The sequence below is a fragment of the Neoarius graeffei genome, chromosome 17, assembly GCF_027579695.1.
Source record: "Neoarius graeffei isolate fNeoGra1 chromosome 17, fNeoGra1.pri, whole genome shotgun sequence".
NCBI classification, from domain to species: domain Eukaryota; kingdom Metazoa; phylum Chordata; class Actinopteri; order Siluriformes; family Ariidae; genus Neoarius; species Neoarius graeffei.
The window spans coordinates 18679857-18701141 of record NC_083585.1 but is presented as its reverse complement, the minus strand read 5'-3'; the positions used below and the strand labels follow the sequence as shown (position 1 = coordinate 18701141).

The window sequence follows — 21285 nt, the reverse complement described above, 5'->3', positions numbered from 1 at the left end:
AGAAGGACGACCCAAGTTGTTATCAGCGCTCAGTTCAGAAGCCTGCATCTCTGATGGTATGGGGTTGCATTAGTGCGTGTGGCATAGGCAGCTTACACATCTGGAAAGACACCGTCAGTGCTGAAAGGTATATCCAGGTTCTAGAGCAACATATGCTCCCATCCAGACGACGTCTCTTTCAGGGAAGACCTTGCATTTTCCAACATGACAATGCCAAACCACATACTGCATCAATTACAGCATCATGGCTGCGTAGAAGAAGGGTCCGGGTACTGAACTGGCCAGCCTGCAGTCCAGATCTTTCACCCACAGAAAACATTTGGCGCATCATAAAACGGAAGATACGACAAAAAAGACCTAAGACAGTTGAGCAACTAGAATCCTACATTAGACAAGAATGGGTTAACATTCCTATCCCTAAACTTGAGCAACTTGTCTCCTCAGTCCCCAGACGTTTACAGACTGTTGTAAAGAGAAAAGGGGATGTCTCACAGTGGTAAACATGGCCTTGTCCCAACTTTTTTGAGATGTGTTGTTGTCATGAAATTTAAAATCACCTAATTTTTCTCTTTAAATGATACATTTTCTCAGTTTAAACATTTGAAATGTCATCTATGTTCTATTCTGAATAAAATATGGAATTTTGAAACTTCCACATCATTGCATTCCGTTTTTATTTACAATTTGTACTTTGTCCCAACTTTTTTGGAATCGGGGTTGTACTTAAGTGCAGTTTTCAAGAGCCATAGATTGTATTTTATTTATTGTTTTTGTTGTGAGTGGTTTTGTTTGATTGTTTTATTTCTTTAGATTATTTATTTATATTAATTTTTTTATGTTCCACTGTTGAATTGAATAACTTGACTTAATTAAAGTTGACTGTTCTTTGAAAGGGTGTATTTGCATGATCATTATTATTTTACTAGTGGCATAAAATTGTCTTGAAAAGACGTCAACAATAATATCGTTTATCGCAATCATTTCTGAAACAATATATCGTCCAACACAATTTGTTATCGTGACAGGCCTACCGTTTTCAATATATAGGTATAAAATAAGTGCTGCTGAGTGAGGTTTGTTCTGCCTGGCAACACTTGTTCGACAGTAAGAAACTACCGCAAGCATTCATGAAATGTGATTCATTTGCTCAGAAGGCTCATTCAGCCCAACCTCAGGCCATGCCTGCCCCATGTTAGCCTAACCTGCATGCCTTTGGACTGTGGGGGAAACCGGAGCACCCAGAGGAAACCCACACAGACACGGGGAGAACATGCAAACTCCACACAGTAAGGCTTCCGTCGGCCACTGGGCTTGAACCCAGAACCTTCTTGCTGTGAGGCGACAGTGCTAACCACTACACCACCGTGCCGCCCCAAAGTACTCAAAAGAGAATTATCTCAGACCCCTGCTCTCTGCATTTTGGGTGTAATAACAGAGGGGCTGAAGTTATAATCTCACCAGACACTATGATGTAAGATGGCCCTTACTGTGGGTTGTAGGGTTATTCTTCGACATTGAAGATCAAAAAGTATCACCCCATTTAAGGAATGGCTGGGGGAAATTACCAAAATAGTCAGCTATACTTTTTTTTTTTAAACTATAAGCAGATGATTTTTAGGCTGAACAACAGAGAGGAGGTATTTATGAAAATCTGTGGTCCCTTCATGAATATGACACTGAATGGTTGATTGGAGAAACGCTGTCAACGGATTTCCTGTGAATGATAGATCGTGTCTTGATTGTGAAAAACGTCTGATACAATAGGAAGTGGCGTGGTGACTGTGAGAGTCAAGGAGATGAGAGAGATTCTGAAAACACATACTCTGTGTACGCAGATTTATATATGTAGGGTTTTTTGTGAGTACGGGCTTTGTACTGTACTGTTTGTGTTTTGTGGTGTTCTGATTTTATTTCCAGGCAGCATGGTGGTGTAGTGGTTAACACTGTCGCCTCACAGCAAGAAGGTTCTGGGTTCAAGCCCAGCGGCCTTTCTGTGTGGAGTTTGCATGTTCTCCCCGTGTCTGTGTGGGTTTCCTCCGGGTGCTCCGGTTTCCCGCACAGTCCAAAGACAAGTGATTGGGTTAATTGGTGGCTCTAAATTGACCATAGGCGTGAATGTGAGTGTGAATGGTTGTTTGTCTCTGTGATGATCTGGTGACTTGTCCAGGGTGTACCCCGCCTCTCGCCCATAGTCAGCTGGGATAGGATCCTGTGACCCTGTACAGGATAAGCGGCTACAGATAATGGATGGATGGGACATTTGTCTTGTTTTTGTCCAGCCCTTGTTCATGTTGGTCGTGTATTTATAAAATACAACCCCGATTCCAAAAAACTTGGGACAAAGTACAAATTGTAAATAAAAATGGAATGCAATTATGTGGAAGTTTCAAAATTCCATATTTTATTCAGAATAGAACATAGATGACATATCAAATGTTTAAACTGAGAAAATGTATCATTTAAAGAGAAAAATTAGGTGATTTTAAATTTCATGACAACAACACATCTCAAAAAAGTTGGGACAAGGCCATGTTTACCACTGTGAGACATCCCCTTTTCTCTTTACAACAGTCTGTAAACGTCTGGGGACTGAGGAGACAAGTTGCTCAAGTTTAGGGATAGGAATGTTAACCCATTCTTGTCTAATGTAGGATTCTAGTTGCTCAACTGTCTTAGGTCTTTTTTGTCGTATCTTCCGTTTTATGATGCGCCAAATGTTTTCTATTGGTGAAAGATCTGGACTGCAGGCTGGCCAGTTCAGTACCCGGACCCTTCTTCTACGCAGCCATGATGCTGTAATTGATGCAGTATGTGGTTTGGCATTGTCATGTTGGAAAATGCAAGGTCTTCCCTGAAAGAGACGTCGTCTGGATGGGAGCATATGTTGCTCTAGAACCTGGATATACCTTTCAGCATTGATGGTGTCTTTCCAGATGTGTAAGCTGCCCATGCCACACGCACTAATGCAACCCCATACCATCAGAGATGCAGGCTTCTGAACTGAGCGCTGATAACAACTTGGGTCGTCCTTCTCCTCTTTAGTCCGAATGACATGGCGTCCCTGATTTCCATAAAGAACTTCAAATTTTGATTCGTCTGACCACAGAACAGTTTTCCACTTTGCCACAGTCCATTTTAAATGAACCTTGGCCCAGAGAAGACGTCTGCGCTTCTGGATCATGTTTAGATACGGCTTCTTCTTTGAACTATAGAGTTTTAGCTGGCAACGGCGGATGGCACGGTGAATTGTGTTCACAGATAATGTTCTCTGGAAATATTCCTGAGCCCATTTTGTGATTTCCAATACAGAAGCATGCCTGTATGTGATGCAGTGCCGTCTAAGGGCCCGAAGATCACGGGCACCCAGTATGGTTTTCCGGCCTTGACCCTTATGCACAGAGATTCTTCCAGATTCTCTGAATCTTTTGATGATATTATGCACTGTAGATGATGATATGTTCAAACTCTTTGCAATTTTACACTGTCGAACTCCTTTCTGATATTGCTCCACTATTTGTCGGCGCAGAATTAGGGGGATTGGTGATCCTCTTCCCATCTTTACTTCTGAGAGCCGCTGCCACTCCAAGATGCTCTTTTTATACCCAGTCATGTTAATGACCTATTGCCAATTGACCTAATGAGTTGCAATTTGGTCCTCCAGCTGTTCCTTTTTTGTACCTTTAACTTTTCCAGCCTCTTACTGCCCCTGTCCCAACTTTTTTGCTGTCATGAAATTTCAAATGAGCCAATATTTGGCATGAAATTTCAAAATGTCTCACTTTTGACATTTGATACGTTGTCTATGTTCTATTGTGAATACAATATCAGTTTTTGAGATTTGTGAATTATTGCGTTCCGTTTTTATTTACAATTTGTACTTTGTCCCAACTTTTTTAGAATCGGGGTTGTACATATAATAAAAATGTACAATTATAAATATAATTTATCGTCAAGCAGTTTTCCATGTGTACAATAAAAGTTATACACTCACCAGCCACTTTAATCGGAGCTTGTTCTTGATTCTAAGATTCCTGTTCTTGGCTGCAGGAGTGGAAACCAATGTGGTCTTCTACTGTTGCATACTGAGATGCTTTTCTGCTCACCATGGTTTTAAAGAGTGCTTATATGAGTTACTATATCCTTCCTGGCAGCTGTCCATTTGCCTCTGACCTCTCTTATCAACAAGGAATTTGTTTCCACCCACAGAACTGTCGCTCACTCACTTGATGTTTTTTGTTTTTCGCACCATTCTGTATAAACTCTACAGACTGTTGTGTGTGAAAACCCCAGGAGATCAGCAGTTTCTGAAATACCCAAACCAGTCCATCTGGTTCAAACCAATACCCATGCCACAGTGAAAGAAAGTCACACTTTGAGATCACAATTTTCCCGTTCTGATGTTTGAACATTGTGAACATTAACTGAAGCTCTTGATTCGTACTGAATACATGGATTGATATTTGGATTTTTACGTGTCCAAAACCCTAGCTGTACTTGGAGTTTATACACCTGACATATGAAAAGCAGGAACTCGGACAGACTGAGAGCCATCTGCCATGTGAAAAGATTTTTTTTTTAAACTATAGAGATGCTTGTTTACGAAATAAATAATATTAATTCAAAGTACTAGGCTCTACAGGTCAAAATCTGTTCTCTCACAAGTCCAAAATTCCACTCATATTTGCTCACTTATGCAAAGTACACAAAGTAAAATGATGTGTCGAACAAGCTAATAAACACAACACAGTTTGTGCAAATGGACTCTACGCCATCTGGGTCGAATTAGCCACGGAGAAATATAAACTACCCATTCTGCAAATTAAAAACTGTTGAAATCCTGGTGTTGAAATCTTTACAGTGAAGGTGTTAAATGCATTGTGTTACTTTTAATGCTGTATACACCATGGTAATGGTGTGCGCTTACTTCCTGCCAGTGCATACGGCATTTCAAACACGTTAAAGGTGTCAACAGCCTCACAGGCAGGAACCTTAATTAAAAAAAAAAAAAATCATGTTTCTAGTGAGGTATTTAATGCAGCGATGTCAGGAAGAGAAGATTAGGAACCCTAAACGATTAAATTGGTCTCTAATGTTAGAAATATATTCAGGGTAATCAATTTTACATGGTCTTTGAATAAATGACTCGCGAACAAAGTTTGAAGTGGTTCAGGAAATTTCAACGTTAACTCGCAAGTTAGCAATTCAACACTCACATTGTTCTGTGACAGAAAATTTACCATAGCGAGCGATCATGTAAACATCTTTAAACATCTGTATGGTTGGAAGTTGTGTTCAATTACTGGTGAGCTAATATGTTACACAACAGGAGCTTGTTCTTGATTCTAAGATCCCTGTTCTTGGCTGCAGGAGTGGAACCCAATGTGTTGTTCTGCTGTTGCATGCTGAGATGCTTTTCTGGTCACCACGGTTGTAAAGAGTTACTATATCCTTCCTGGCAGCTCGAACCAACCTGTCTATTTTCCTCTGAGCTCTCTTATCAACAAGGCATTTGTTTCCACCCACAGAACTGTCACTCACTTGCTCGATGTTTTTTGTTTTTTGCACCATTCTGTGTAGAGACTGTCATGTGTGAAAACCCCAGGAAATCAGCAGTTTCTGAAATGCTCAAACCAGTCCATCTGGCTCAAACCAACACCCATGCCACAGTGAAAGAAAAGTCACACTTTGAGATCACAATTTTCCCCGTTCTTATGTTTGAACATTGTGAACATTAAAGGTCCCATGGCATGAAATTTTCACTTTCTGAGGTTTTTTAACGTTAAAATGAGTTCCTCTAACCTTCTTAAGTCACCCCAGTGGCTAGAAATTTCATAATGTGTAAACCAAACTATGCCCAACATTTGAGAATGGCGCATCAAAACAGCGCGTTGATAAGCTCTTCCCTTTACTACGTCAGCAAGGGAGATGATCCCCACGCCCCCCCCCCCCCCCCCCCCCCCCGGATTCCCACCCACTGTATGGATTGCCCCGCCCAGTTGTAGTGAGGAGACCATAGAGGACACAACAACATGGCATCACCTAAGCGAGCGAAACATGGAAATTGCGCCGTACATGGATGTGACAACACAGAAAGGAGTCTGTTTTTACTGCCGACGGGAGAGCCCCTGAAGACGCAGTGGCTTAATTTTATTTACTCCAATAATACGCCGTCGAGTCTACTTAAGATGGTGTATGTTTGTCGGAAGCATTTTCCTGATGAATGTTTCCACAACTTGGGACAGTACAGGGCAGGTTTTGCACATCGACTGTCACTGAAGCCTGGGTCCATACCAAGCATCCCTGCCGCATCAGCCACAAACACCGAACAAGTAAGTGTATAACTGTTAAGTCGTTTTGCCGTGTTTTAAAATTGGTGTGTTAGCCTAGCAATGGCTACATTAGCTGTGCAGCTAACCGCTTCCTGCAGTTAGCCAGGTAATCTGCGCTACAAAACTAAAGAGCATGCAGCATGCTCTGTTAAACTGAGTTTAGTCTGGAAATTGACTGTAACTTATGAGCTTATGTTTGACTATTGCTCCGCAATGCATGTCTTCTGTTGGATAAGCGATATGTTGCTGTAGTTGCTGCTTCTATCCTCTTTGGTTATGGAGTGCGTGTTCAAGCCTAGGGTATTATACATTCGTAAACTACCACTCCGAACACTCTCACTCTCTGTTCTCTGTGTCACGTTGAGTTTACGAAAGGAGTCCGAGGGAGAACGGGGTTTTGTCTCAGCAGCGTGGCTACAGGCGCTGATAGCAGCGAGTATGTGTGTGCGCAGCTTGGTCAAGCCCCTCCCCCCGCCCCCACCCTCTACCCTTCCCCGCCTCCTGCTTCTCATTAGCAAAACGACACACTGGGAAAAGTGCTGAAATGGGGCTTTCTCCCAGGAGGCTATATTTACGTGCCGAGGGTTCATTTCAAGAAAGGCTGCGGATATAACATCCGGAAGCCTCCACGAGCCCGTTTAAAGCATCAACAAACCACCATGCCATGGGACCTTTAACTGAAGCTCCTGATTCGTATTGGCATGATTTGATGCATCGTGCTGCTGTCAAGGGATCGGCTGGTTAGAGAACTGCATCAAACAGCAGGTGGATGGATGGGTATTCCTAATAAAGTGGCCAGTGAGTGTCGCTAAATTTGCAAGTCATCCAGCTCGTTAGCTAATTCTTTATGAAGGTTACTCAGTCTGGAATGGACTAAGAATACAGAGGCCATATATAACAAGGGCCACAGCTGTCTCTACTTTCTGAGAAGGCTGAGGTCCTTCAACATCTGGAGGATTACGCTGAGAATGTTTTATGAGTCTGTGGTGGTCAGTGCTCTCCTGTATGCTGTGGTGTAGCAGACTGAGGGCAGCAGACTCAATAACCTGATCCGCAAACCCAGTGGCATTGTGGGAGTAGAGCAGGACTCTGGGGAGACAGTGTCCAAGAGGAGGATGCTGTCTAGACTGTGTATCATCCTGGACGTCTCCCACCCACTCGATAACGTGCTGGCGTACTTTCAGTGAAAGACTCATTCCCCCACAATGCACCACAGAAGGTCATTCCTGCCCGTGTCCATCAGTCTTTTCAACCTCTCTCCCAGAGGCTCAGCTATTCAATAGACAATGGACGATTCAATACTGCACCTGTGTAATAATTCCACTGCACTCCATCCATCCACACTGCACTTAGGTTCAATAATTACATAGCATTCAATACCTCACTCAATGTGCAATACTAGTATAATATGTTCTATGTAACATAGCCTTTATTTACTACTTATATGCAATAATTGTAACAATAACTTTGTTTATCTCATCTCATCTCATTATCTCTAGCCACTTTATCCTGTTCTACAGGGTCACAGGCAAGCTGGAGCCTTGCTTATTCCATCTGCATGGCTATTTTTTTCCTTCCACATGGCTATTTATGTGCAATATATACTGTATGGTTTGCATTTTACATATTTTTTTATATACAGTACTGTGCAAAAGTCTTAGACACATGTAAAGAAATGCTGTCGACCAAATATGGCTTAAAAATAATGAAATGAAATGTTTCAACGTTAAAAAAAATACCATAAACAGTCATCAGTAAGCCATAATAAATGAAACAAAGTCGATAGTTGGTGTGAGACGACCCTTTGCTTTAGTCTCAGGTACAGTGAGTCCAGTTTTATAAGGAAATTAGCTATAGGTTTTACTGAGCATCTTACAGAACCAGCCCCAGTTCTTTTGGACGCTTTGTCACACTTGCTTCATAATTTTGCGTACTAGTCTACAGTATACACCAATCAGCTCTAACCTTAAAACCACTGACAGGTGAAGTGAATAACACTGAGTATCTCATTACAGTGGCACCTGTAAAGGACTGCGATATATTAGGCAGCAAGAGAACAGTCAGTTCTTGAAGTTGATGTGTTGGAAGCAGGAAAAAGGGCAAGCGTAAGGATCTGAGTGACTTTAACAAGGGCCAAACTGTGATGGCGAGATGACTGGGTCTGAGCATCTCCAAAATGGTACATCTTGTGGGGTGTTCCTGGTACGCAGTGGTTAGTACCGAACAAAAGTGGTCCAAGGAAAGACAACCGTTGAACCGGCAACCAGGGTCATGGGTGTCGACGGCTCACTGATTCACATGGGGCACGAAGGTTGGCCCATATGGTCCAATCCCACAGAAGAGCTACTGTAGCACAAACTGCTGAAAAAGTTAAATCTGACACCTTTTGTTTTATTCAGCATTAACTTTTTCCGCAGTTTGCGCTACAGTATCTCTTCTGTGGAATTGGACCACATCATCATCATCATCATCCTTCCCCTTCCACTGCTTCAGCGGGTTGGGTGTCCAGGATTAAATGCTCCAATAAAGGCAAGAAACTTGATTTGCACTGCATTTCTATTTGTAGTTGTGTTTGTAGTGAGTTTTTCGTAGTTTTTCCAGACATTACGAGTATATGGCTTATTGTTAGATCGGAACAGAATTTGTTTCTGGAGGGCAGAGTTAGGAAGTCTTGTTATATGGGCAATATACTTCAGGAGTTGAGACAGACAGAAGTTAAGGATTGGTGAGGAGTGGGTGAGGGAGAGTATGTCGTTGTTGGTATATTTGTCGCACCAGTCCACGTCATCTTCAATACATGGGGTTTTACGGCTGCCTCTTCATCTTGATGGTGGGGCATTGACACGCTCGACAAGTTTTCTAAGACAATTCATCCACGTGGATTCCAATTTTGCCAGCTACGAGGCGTTAAAACATATACGCAGAACCATGGCCTCACATTTTGTTTATAAATGCCTTGAGACCTCAAGAATGGCACAGGAATAGTTTTAAGCGTTAACAATAAATCTAATATAGTCATTTTTACAATTAAAGTGATTCATATAGGTAGCGGTCTCAGTGAATGACCTTGACATCTATAATGTCACAGCAGGAAGTCTACCGGTATCAGTCTCATCACCATTTCCGCTATACTAAAACACAGAGCTGACTGCAACTCCGATCCTCCATTTTGAGCTAATTTATCGCCATGTCACGTAGATGTGTTGCTGGCCAGTGCAGTAACACGACAGAAGGTGGCTTTACGTTGCATTCATGGCCCAAGAATGTTCAAACTGCAAAGATTTGGACGCGTTTTTGCGTGAAGTTCACAGGCACATTGGGTGCCTACAAAGTGGTCTCTCCTCTGCTCTGTACATTTTACTGAAGATTCGTACGAGACCTCTGATCTGTTGAGGAGCGTTGGCTATAAGCCCGTATTGAAAGAGGGTGCAGTACCAATAATTAAAGGAAAAGAAAACTACAAGAAAAGGAAAGTATTTGTGTTATTTATGTATTTTTTAAAAGGAAAGCAAGTTCAGTCGCACCAGTTTTCCGGGAGTGTGAGCTGAAGGTTGTTGGTAAAACCCGGGACGAAACGGGACGTGACATATTATCGCTCGGGCAGTGACCTCCCCGCGGTTGTTGCTAAAACCGGTGATGTCCCGTCCAGGGTTTTAGTAATTGCCTGAGGCAAGCAGTAATGGCGGAGTACTCAGTATGGAGAAAATGGAGAATGAGTGGACCAGCAGTCTGATTTCTTCACTGGATATCGCTGCCATCTCGCCCTTACGTGGAAGAAGCGAATGAACAGAGAACTGAACGAACAACCGAAAGTCAGATTGTTTCAAAACAATCGGCCAGAAGATCGGCCTTCAAGAAGCGAGAACACAGACGGGTAAGCTCCGACTCTCATTTGGATACAAAACAACAAAAACAACATGTTGTTTACCTGCATTTAGATTAATACATGTAACCTGTATTGTGTGTTTAAGTTGCCGGTATAAGATTATTTAATTTGCTTCAGAATGTGATTGTCTCAGTTCATCTGATTATTTAATTAGCCTTTTACGTTTCATCAGTGAAAATGCATGCATTTACATATATGTTGCATAAGTTATAACACCCATCCTGTTTTAATGAGAGTCAACCCACGATCAATGAAGTCAAATCAGTCTTAGTTGAGCAAGTCGGTGACGGTATTTCTTACTTTCACCATAAATTTTTATTTATATGACTTTGGTCTATAGCTGTAAAAGGCTTCAGCCTTAAAACCAGTTACCGCTGTGATGTCACGCACTCAGGGCTGGCTGGCTCAGCGGGGCAGCTCGAATGCCAACTTTGTGGTCGAATTTAACTCTCAAAAAAAAAAAAATATATATATATATATATATATATATATATATATATATATTTTTTTATTTTTTTTATTCCCATTTATGTAGCATACAAGAGTCGAGATACTATCCACTCAGAAATGTATTTAAAAATAAAGGTCCTGCGTATCTCCTTTAAGATTGCAGGCTTGGGTACTGTACGTGAGACGACTGCACACACAAGCAGTTAGAAACTTTAAACGCATGGACAGCTTTATCCGATGGTCCGTGAGTACAGCTTTTAACTCATTCCACTTTTTATGAGCTGAAGTGATGCGCTGGATAGTAAATGCTGAAGGGCCTTCCTCATTTGATATGGTATGACCAAGATAAGTGAAGCTAGGAACATTCTCGATAGACGCATCTTTCATTTTAATACGAGAGCTCATTGCTTTTTTTTTCTCTGAGGGAACATTAAAACACATTGTCTTCATTTTGGCTGCCAAGATTCTTAACCCAAACCTAGTGAACATCCTCAGCATGTTTTCCAGTTCAGATATAATTTTACAGAAGAGGACAATGTCATGTGCGTAGATGACTTGGATGAGGCGGGTCTCTCCACTGCAAGGGTGTTCCTTTCGTTGACTTCTATTGGTACAAGTAAATGGCATCTCATACTTTATGAGGACACCAGGGTCAAGGATATGAGCTAGCCTCCAATTAGCCTTCGACACCCATGACCCTGTCACCGGTTCATTGGTTGTCTTTCCTTGGACCACTTTTGGTCTGTACTGACCAATGCATACCAGGAACACCCCACAAGATGTGCCATTTTGGAGATGCTCAGACCCAGTCATCTCGCCATCACAATTTGGCCCTTGTCAAAGTCATTCAGATCTACTCTGGCTAACGCAACTTCAAAGCTCTGCGACCATTGGTCTGGCAAAGATATTAAGCCCAACCGTTTCCCAAAGCGCGTGGTTGACCCGCCTCCCTGAAATGCCTCAGTTTGCTACTGGTCGAAGCCAGAAAAGGCTTTGACGAAGCTTAAACCAATCACATCACTCTTTCCTCTGACATATGTGACGCGACGGAAACTGCTTGAGTAACAGGAAGAAGATAAATACCTCCAGGGCTGCTCTTTGCTCCGTTTTCAATGAGAACTTCCCGTTGAATGCTTTCAATACAGCATCTACCGCTGTGTCAAAGGCTTGCCGCTGCTCCATGTTCGTAATGTTTCTAGTGAATGAAGCGCTTCCGGCATAGATTCTGTAAACAATCTATGGCTTCCGGTCGCAGTTCTACTACGTCACTGCCTTGAACACGCCTCTACCCAGGGCCGTTGGAGATGCTCAAAGTTGATTGGCTCCCGATTTTTCAGGAGCTTGGAAGAGCTGGAGATAGCTTGCCTGGCCAGACTAAGTTCGCAACAGGCCCCCGTGTTGCGTCACACTTAGGATGGGCGGGCCCAGGCTAATTCAGATCCTTACACTTGCCCATTTTCCCTGCTTCCAACACATCAACTTTGAGAACTGACTGTTCTCTCACTGCCTAATATATCCCACCCCTTGACAGGTGCCACTGTAATGAGATAATCAATATTATTCACGTCACCTGTCAGTGTTTTTAATGTTATGGCTGATCGGTGTATACATTAGCATCGGTGTTTGCGGCCCACTCGTGTTGGCGACTTCTAGCTCTGTAGTTTCCCTCCTCTACATGACGAACACATTTAAATTGTCCCATTATAGAATTTTTTTTGTTCAGCAATACTGAAGTAAATTTTAAGAAATTATCTGCGTGCTATAATATAAGAGACTATTGAAGAGACTTAAAATCGCAGGAATTAAAGAAGTCAGTGAAAGAATGAAAAAGTGAACCCTTTTTAAGCACTCCATTACCTAAACACAAAGAAACAGGAGCAGCTCAGGATAAGGTTCTTAAAGTGGAGCCTGTGAAGCATAGCCAGGGGGTCTGTGGTATTTTAATATAGCTGTAGCTGTGGAGATCACAACCCACACTTTTTAAATGTTATATTAATTATTCAAGTCTTAGTGTATTAGTTAATTTGACCGGGCAGTTGAACTGAACTGGTTCGAATCCAAACCTCAATAACTCAAAAACAATCCAAAAAATAATGCCAACTTGAACCTCATGTGTTTTGTCAGCGGAGGAGTTCATGATCAGAAAGTTCTACGAGTCCAATCAATAAATAAAATATTACACACGTTTAAATAATGTTTCATGACATAAAACTGTACTGAGGGCATATTTTACAATTAAGGAACTCCAGCAAGTTTAAGAACCTTATTAATAATCCAAACTGCATAAGATTGAAGCACATCACAGCTAGCACTATATCACAGCGTATCCATGTCTACAGTATTTAGATACAAAGTGCTGACGAATAAAATGTTATTGTGCAATCAAATGCTGAGGCGAATACACATGGTATATTCACATGGTGGTAGTGATGGGTGAGGAGGGTTTTGGTTTCATCAGATGGAGCAGAGAACAAACTGCTGTTACGGAGACTTTTAAACGATGCTGTAGGACACCATTGAGGCAACATAGCAGTGTGGAAATAAAAATATCAATGAAACGAGATCTTACAGTGCACTTCTAGGAAGGTGAACTGGGAGCTCTGGCCTACAGCATTGCTGGCTGTGCAGAGATACTGTCCAGCGTCGGTGTACTGGACGTACTTTAGCGTCAGAGAGGAAACACGAGCGTCACTGCGTGCCACCACACTCCCGTCTTCACTCTACAGAGATACACAGATATGCATGGGGTCAAGTTCATTCTTTCAAACCAATACAGTCATATTTCACGTAGACTCATTTCACTGTCCACTTTAATCAGGGAAAAAAAATAATCACAATTGTCCAAACAGCCAGTCAGTAACAAAAAAAATACGTTTTCCCAATCTTCAACTGTCCAGTTTTGGTCAGCCTGTGCCCAATTTATCCTCAGATTTCTGTTCTTGGCTGGCAGGATTGGAGTCTGTGGGGACCTCAAGGTTCAACGTGTTGTGAGTACAGATGCTTTTCTTCTCATCATGGTTGTAAAGCGTGCTTATTTAAGTCAGACTTCCTGTTCACTCAAACTAGTCGAGCAGTTCTCCTTTGACTTCATTCCATCCTCAGAATTGCAGATGTTTTTTTTTGTTTTTCGCACCATTCTGTATAAACTCCAGATACTGTTGTGCATCCCAAATCTTCAGTGATTTTATCTTTTGGGGGGAACCCTCAAACCAGTCCATGTGACATCAACAACATGTCATGGACAAAATCACCCTTTCTGACATGAACTTTAAAGGCAGACTGCCTTTCAGATTTTTCAAGTGTAGGTCATAAAAATAATTTTCCCCAACACCCAATTATTTTTGTTTAGTGGACGGAAAGCTACAAAAGTTGAATCACAATTTTATGATTTAAAAAAAAAAAATAGGGCAATTAATGAATTTAAGGCCACATGGCCCTAAATTCTCCGCTATTTTTTCCCGCTTCACCATTACCAATTCAATCTTCACTTCCAATTCCAATCTTCACAATTCAAGATACTACGTCATGCATCACGTGGTGGGCTTTCCCCGTTCGCACAAGGCATTGTGGGATACGAATTTGAAACAGGAGAGAAAAATGGAGGACGTGAGTGTGCGAATGAAACGTGAAAACCCGAAACAGAAAGCGAGAAGAAAAGACGTTATGTTATATACGAAGGAAAGGAAACGCAGGACCAAACTAATAAATATCGGCGGTCAGCGAGCACCTCGGTGTGATCAGCTGTTCATTTAGCGACAGAATGATGGAACTGTCAGTGCACGCTCAAAGGTAAACCTGCGCATGCGCACACACACACACACACACACATGGACTTCTTCTGTCAGCCTGACTGCGCAAAGCGAGCGATTTCATGCACATTATTTGCTTTAATCCCCTCAAATTAAATAACTTCCCAGCCACAGAATGGCCTGATATTTTGTGAGATATTACAGAAATAAACATATATCACAATGACCACATTTCAGATGGAACTAAATTTCACCGATTTTATGAAATCGAAAGGCCGTCTCGCTTTAACTGAAGCTCTTGACCTGTATCTGCATGATTTTATACATGTTGACATATGATTGCTGTATTGCCAATTGCATGAATGAGCATGGGTCCATGTGTTCCTATTAATGCGGCCAGTGAGTGCACACCAAACAAGGATTCTTTTGTTTGTTTTATAAAACCGGTGCTATGACAGAAACCCGAATTGCTTTGTTATTGCTTGAAAAGCCCTAGGTGTCAGGGAAAGTGTCTGAAAAGACATGAGCTGTGTGAGGGTGCAGGAGGCAGATATAAATAAAAGTGGGTAGGTGGGTGGGGGTGCAAGCAGGACCCATCAATAATGCAGAGTGTAACCTCGGGAAGGGTTTTAGAGTCGTGCGAATTCAGCAAACCCAATCCACTTAGGGCTTGCTGTGGTGTGGTGCGGTGCGGTGCGTCACGACACGCGTCTACACACACAACCCGACATCCCACACTTGTAATTTCTTTTAGCATGGAAATTTTTTTTTTTTATGAATCTCAATGAGATGGAGTCAGCATTTAAATTCCTGACTCTGACACGCTTGGAAAGTAAACTGGCCACCGAAAACTGTGCAGGCGTTATGAATCGGGGTGTTCCAGTTTGAAATCTTAATAACCTAGCAGAAAAACATCTCCGTTTCACAGCACTAATTCATCTTTTCGAAAACACATCAACTCAACTGATGGTCAAAATTAATGGGGAAATGTTATTTATGAATCCTTTGCAAAAGAAAAAAGTGTTTTGCACATCCTATACATGATCCAACAACAACACAAAACAGTCTGGAATGAAAGGCTGAACCAAAATAAATTTTTTTGCCAGAACAGACTTTTGTTTCATTTAGTTGTGGTTGGCACTGCCAGGCTTTTCTGTGCATCTGATAGCTGTTGTGTATGATAAAGCTATAAATGTGCTAAGGATGGCAGCAGAAGCAGTACTGTAACAATAGCAGATTATACTGCAAAAGGGTTTGCAGTGCAGTCCCCTGCAGCGAGAAAGGGTAGTATGATTTAGGAGGAGTACAGAGAGGGAGAGCTGCAAAATCTTTAAGGAGTCACAGAACCTCTGCAGTTAGAAAGCTGATTGAGTTTTAAAAAAAAAACGAACATGTAAACATACATACATACTAATCTGTATTTAATCTATACTTTATTGACTGAGGTAAATCATACACCATGCACAGGGGTGGACCCAGGAAAATGGGAAGGTGGGGTGTCAACCCAGTAAGGCTGGGGCTCCGGGGGCCACCAGAGGCTCCTGTAAGCTCTGTAGTTTTTAAATGCCCAGAGATGCATTTTGAGCTGTCAGAGACATCTCATCTCATCTCATTATCTCTAGCCGCTTTATCCTGTTCTACAGGGTCGCAGGCAAGCTGGAGCCTATCCCAGCTGACTACGGGCGAAAGGCGGGGTACACCCTGGACAAGTCGCCAGGTCATCACAGGGCTGACACATAGACACAGACAACCATTCACACTCACATTCACACCTACGGTCAATTTAGAGTCACCAGTTAACCTAACCTGCATGTCTTTGGACTGTGGGGGAAACCGGAGCACCCGGAGGAAACTCACACGGACACGGGGAGAACATGCAAACTCCACACAGAAAGGCCCTCGCCGGCCACGGGGCTCGAACCCGGACCTTCTTGCTGTGAGGCGACAGCGCTAACCACTACACCACCGTGCCGCCCCACTGTCAGAGACATGTTGTTCATTTAATTCAGTCTCTTAAAGAAAAGAACCATATCAAAAAAAAAAAAAAATGTAGGAACTTTCAAAACCATTTTATTCATCACTGAAAATGATATTGTCAGAGTTGCAGGTATATATACATAGAACATAATTACAACTGATATATGGTAATATTTATGAAAGTTGCATTGTCATATAATGCATTACCACATGACACACTACAGCGCAGTACACTGACCACAAAACACCTTATATAAATAAATTATTACTATTTTAGCAACTGTAATCTGAGCTCCTGCTCAGGACATTCAATGGACATATAAGACAGTGAATATACCCAGGGGAACTGAGGGAATGTCAGGGGCCACTTAAGACAGAGCTTAATACTGAGATAACTATAAACAAAGACTGCAAGAGCTGCATGTCTATAATACAAAGTCAGTAACTGCAGTAACTGAGCTGAGAACGATACAATGATTGCGTGAGTTGCATGTGAACAAGTCCTATAATAATGTCTTAGTTCCCAAGACTCAGGGGATTTCAAGCAGATTTTCTTCAGAGCTGTTGAATAAAAAATCAACATCACTCACAGCCGCTGTCGTAAAAATCAAAGTGAGGCTCACCCCCAAAACGTCACGTGTCCCATGTACATACGCAGGGTATAGCGAGTACAGGGATGCCCTATTAATGAACACGAGCAGCCGACCCATGTGTGTACGCAGTAAGCCTGCTGCAGCGTCTTATTTTGGCTTGTGAACATGCGTATTAACGATACCATCAACATAACAGGATGGCACACACCCTTTATGCACACACCATATGGTTGCAAGGAGAAAGTCACTGCTCTCCAAAACGAACATTGCTGCTCGTCTGCAGTTTGCTAAAGATCACGTGGACAAGCCAGAAGGCTATTGGAAAAATGTTTTGTGGACAGATGAGACCAAAATAGAACTTTTTGGTTTAAATGAGAAGCGTTATGTTTGGAGAAAGGAAAACACTGCATTCCAGCATAAGAACCTTATCCCATCTGTGAAACATGGTGGTGGTAGTGTCATGGTTTGGGCCTGTTTTGCTGCATCTGGGCCAGGACGGCTTGCCATCATTGATGGAACAATGAATTCTGAATTATACCAGCAAATTCTAAAGGAAAATGTCAGGAAATCTGTCCATGAACTGAATCTCAAGAGAAGGTGGGTCATGCAGCAAGACAACGACCCTAAGCACACAAGTCGTTCTACCAAAGAATGGTTAAAGAAGAATGAAGTTAATGTTTTGGAATGGCCAAGTCAAAGTCCTGACCTTAATCCAATCGAAATGTTGTGGAAGGACCTGAAGCGAGCAGTTCATGTGAGGAAACCCACCAACATCCCAGAATTGAAGCTGTTCTGTACGGAGGAATGGGCTAAAATTCCTCCAAGCCGGTGTGCAGGACTGATCAACAGTTACCGGAAACATTTAGTTGCAGTTATTGCTGCACAAGGGGGTCACACCAGATACTGAAAGCAAAGGTTCACATACTTTTGCCACTCACAGATATGTAATATTGGATCATTTTCCTCAATAAATAAATGACCAAGTATAATATTTTTGTCTCATTTGTTTAACTGGGTTCTCTTTATCTACTTTTAGGACGTGTGTGAAAATCTGATGATGTTTTAGGTCATATTTATGCAGAAATACAGAAAATTCTAAAGGGTTCACAAACTTTCAAGCACCACTGTAGCCTACAGTTCAGTCCGGGAATACAGGATGTTATGTCGATGTACAAAGTTCCGACGCCCTGTTAAAATCCAACAGGACTCACGCAGTTCGCTTTTCACTGCATTCGTACCACAAGCGAAAAAAACCTAAGCTGAGACCGACTACTAAATATAAATGTATACCATAAACTCTTCCCACATAGCAATTTGTTTTGTTTATTTTTAAAATCTTATAAATTAAAAAATGCCAGGCATATCTTGGGATCTGCAATACAATCGAGTCAAAATTCCAAGTAGCCATATGTCAGGGGGGTCCAAAGTCCATCCCCGGGGCCAAATGTGCCCTATGGAGAGATGTTACCTGATGTTAGTATACAGTGCTCAGCGTAAATGAGTACACCCCCTTTGAAAAGTAACATTTTAAACAATATTTCAATGAACACAAACAATTTCCAAAATGTTGACAAGAGAAAGTTTAATATAACATCTGTTTAACTTATAATGTGAAAGTAAGGTTAATAATATAAACTTAGATTACACATTTTTTAGTTTTATTCAAATTAGGGTGGTGCAAAAATGAGTACACCCCACAACAAAAACTACTCCATCTAGTACTTTGTATGGCCTCCATGATTTTTAATGACAGCACCAAGTCTTCTAGGCATGGAATGAACAAGTTGGCGACATTTTGCAACATCAATCTTTTTCCATTCTTCAACAACGACCTCTTTTAGTGACTGGATGCTGGATGGAGAGTGATGCTCAACTTGTCTCTTCAGAATTCCCCAAAGAAAATAATTTCTTTACACCACAAAGGTGAAGGCTACAAGAAGATCAGCAAAGCTTTACTTATCAGTCAGAATACTGTAGCAAAAGTGGTACAAAAATTTAAGAAAGATGGAACTGCAACCATCTTACAGAGACGTCCAGGTCATCCACAGAAGTTAACACCTCGACAGGAGCGTCTTCTGATGAGAAGCGTTGAAGAAAATCGGCATGCAAGTTCACTGCAGTTATCTAAAGAAGTAGAAAGCCAAACTGGGGTGACTATTTCCCGTGACACAATACGGCGTACACTGCAGAGGAATGGCATGCATGGATGCCGTCCACGAAAGAAGCCTCTCCTAAAGCCCAGGCACAAAAAAGCTCGCCTAGAGTTTGCCAGGGCCCATGCTGACAAAGATGAAGACTACTGGGACTCTATACTCTGGAGTGATGAGACCAAGATAAATGTTTTTGGAACTGATGGCTTCAAAACTGTATGGCGTCGCAAAGCTGAGGAATACAAAGAAAAATGCCTGGTGCCTACAGTGAAACATGGTGGTGGCAGTGTCCTTATGTGGGGCTGCATGAGTGCTGCTGGTGTCGGGGAGCTGCATTTCATTGATGGCATCATGAATTCACAGACGTATTGCTCTATACTGAAAGAGAAGATGCTACCATCACTCCGTGCCCTTGGTCGTCGTGCACTTTTCCAACATTACTAAACACACATCTAAGGCCACTGTTGGATTTCTGAAGAAGAACAGGGTGAAAGAGATTCAGTGGCCAAGTATGTCTCCTGATCTGAACCCAATCGAACACCTATGGGGAATTCTGAAGAGACAAGTTGAGCATCGCTCTCCATCCAGCATCCAGTCACTAAAAGAGGTCATCTAAGTTATATTATTAATCTTATTTTCACGTTATAAGTTAAACTTTGTCTTGTCAACATTTTGGAAATTGTTTGTGTTCACTGAGATATTGTTTAAAATGTTACTTTTCAAAGGGGGTGCACTCATTTACGCTGAGCACTGTAAATACGCAGGTGAGTATGGAAAATTGTGCACACTGATTGGTTGAGAAATTCTGACTGTTTCTTGATAATCGCCTCGAGTGACTTGGCAAAATGGCGGCCAATCGCTTTATCACCGTAAGTCAAGAAGAATTACAAATTATGAAAAAAAAATGCTGTTCCTAAAAGCAGTAGAGATGCTACTCACCTCTTCAGGCTCCACCTCTTCCCTGCCTACTGCGTAACTGTGTTTCGGTCTAGACCAACCCAGGCTGTGTACTGTCTAACCTGGGGTTAGCTGTTTTGAGTTCTCTATTTCGTTGTGCTTTATATGGTTGGTTTGTTTCCTTGGCTGTTTGAGTATTGATATTTCAACAGCATATTTTACACTAGATACGACTGTCACTTGTTCAGTTGGCACTAGAACTTTCTTGTCTAGAAGTTCAGCACTTTGTGTCCCTGACTTCTGCACTCATTGCACGTCGCTCTGGATAAAAGCGTCTGCTAAATGCCATGTAATATAATGCAATGCTATGAGGTTTGATCTAAAACTATTCAAAGGTAAGGTCTAAAGTCCTTCCCGCACCAATGGCACATTAGGCAGCGCCGATCTCCGTTTCTGTAGCCCTCGGCCTCTCGCCTTTTACATAGCTAGGGTTACAGTGGGGGGCTGGTCCTCTGGTAACTGCGAGAGTTTAGTAAGGGTAAGGTAAGGTGGTCGAAAGGTAAGGTGGAATTGTGATTTATTTTATCGATTTCAAAACAAAGTATTTTATGTGAGGCGGCACAGATAAGTGACAAGTCTGCACCGTGCCTTTATTACACTTGCATTACATTACAGGCATTTAGCAGACGCTCTTATCCAGAGCGACGTACAACATACCCAGAGCAGCCTGGGGATCAGTTGGGGGTTAGGTGCCTTGCTCAAGGGCACTTCAGGCATTCCTGCTGGGCCAGGGAATTGAACCGGCAACCTTTTGGTCCTGCTTCTCTAACCATTAGGCCATGGCTTCCCCATTTGCATGCTGCTTTTGAAGATTGAAATAAATGTTTTTAATATACTTTTCTTTTTAAATAATCACCTGTGTATTTATACCAAAACAATTATCCGTCTCAGGCTCAGTGAATATCGCTGAATAATAACCTCAACTTCGTCTCCGTTATTATTCACCAATGTTCACTTTGCCTTCGTTGAATAATTGTTAACCTGTACGTTCTCTCTTAGAATGCATGCCCAACAGCCAACACGGCGCAATTTTTCCTTTGACCTGACAGTGGTAGCAGTCTGTGTTAAAGCTGTAGTAGGTAAAAATCAGGATGCTCTGGCTCCACCTAGCGCTCCTAATGCTATTTGCAATAATCCACTGTGCCCGAATCAAAACAACCAATCCGAGCCAGGAGGAGTGTCTGACAGAGTGTC

At 42.0% G+C, this 21285-nt stretch overlaps 1 protein-coding gene across 4 annotated transcripts in view; it reads right to left on the bottom strand.

Moving 5' to 3' along the window:
* Nucleotides 1-21285, bottom strand: part of ncam1b (neural cell adhesion molecule 1b) — a 335812-nt gene that overhangs the window by 101363 nt on the left and 213164 nt on the right. For all 4 annotated transcript variants that reach the window (XR_009656853.1, XM_060943809.1, XM_060943810.1 and 1 more), the window contains exon 11: nucleotides 13235-13385. Coding sequence is in view for 3 of the 4 variants with exons in the window: in XM_060943809.1 (XP_060799792.1) it covers nucleotides 13235-13385 (151 nt within the window). In the remaining variant the exon portion in view is untranslated. The remainder of the gene's footprint in view (nucleotides 1-13234; nucleotides 13386-21285) is intronic.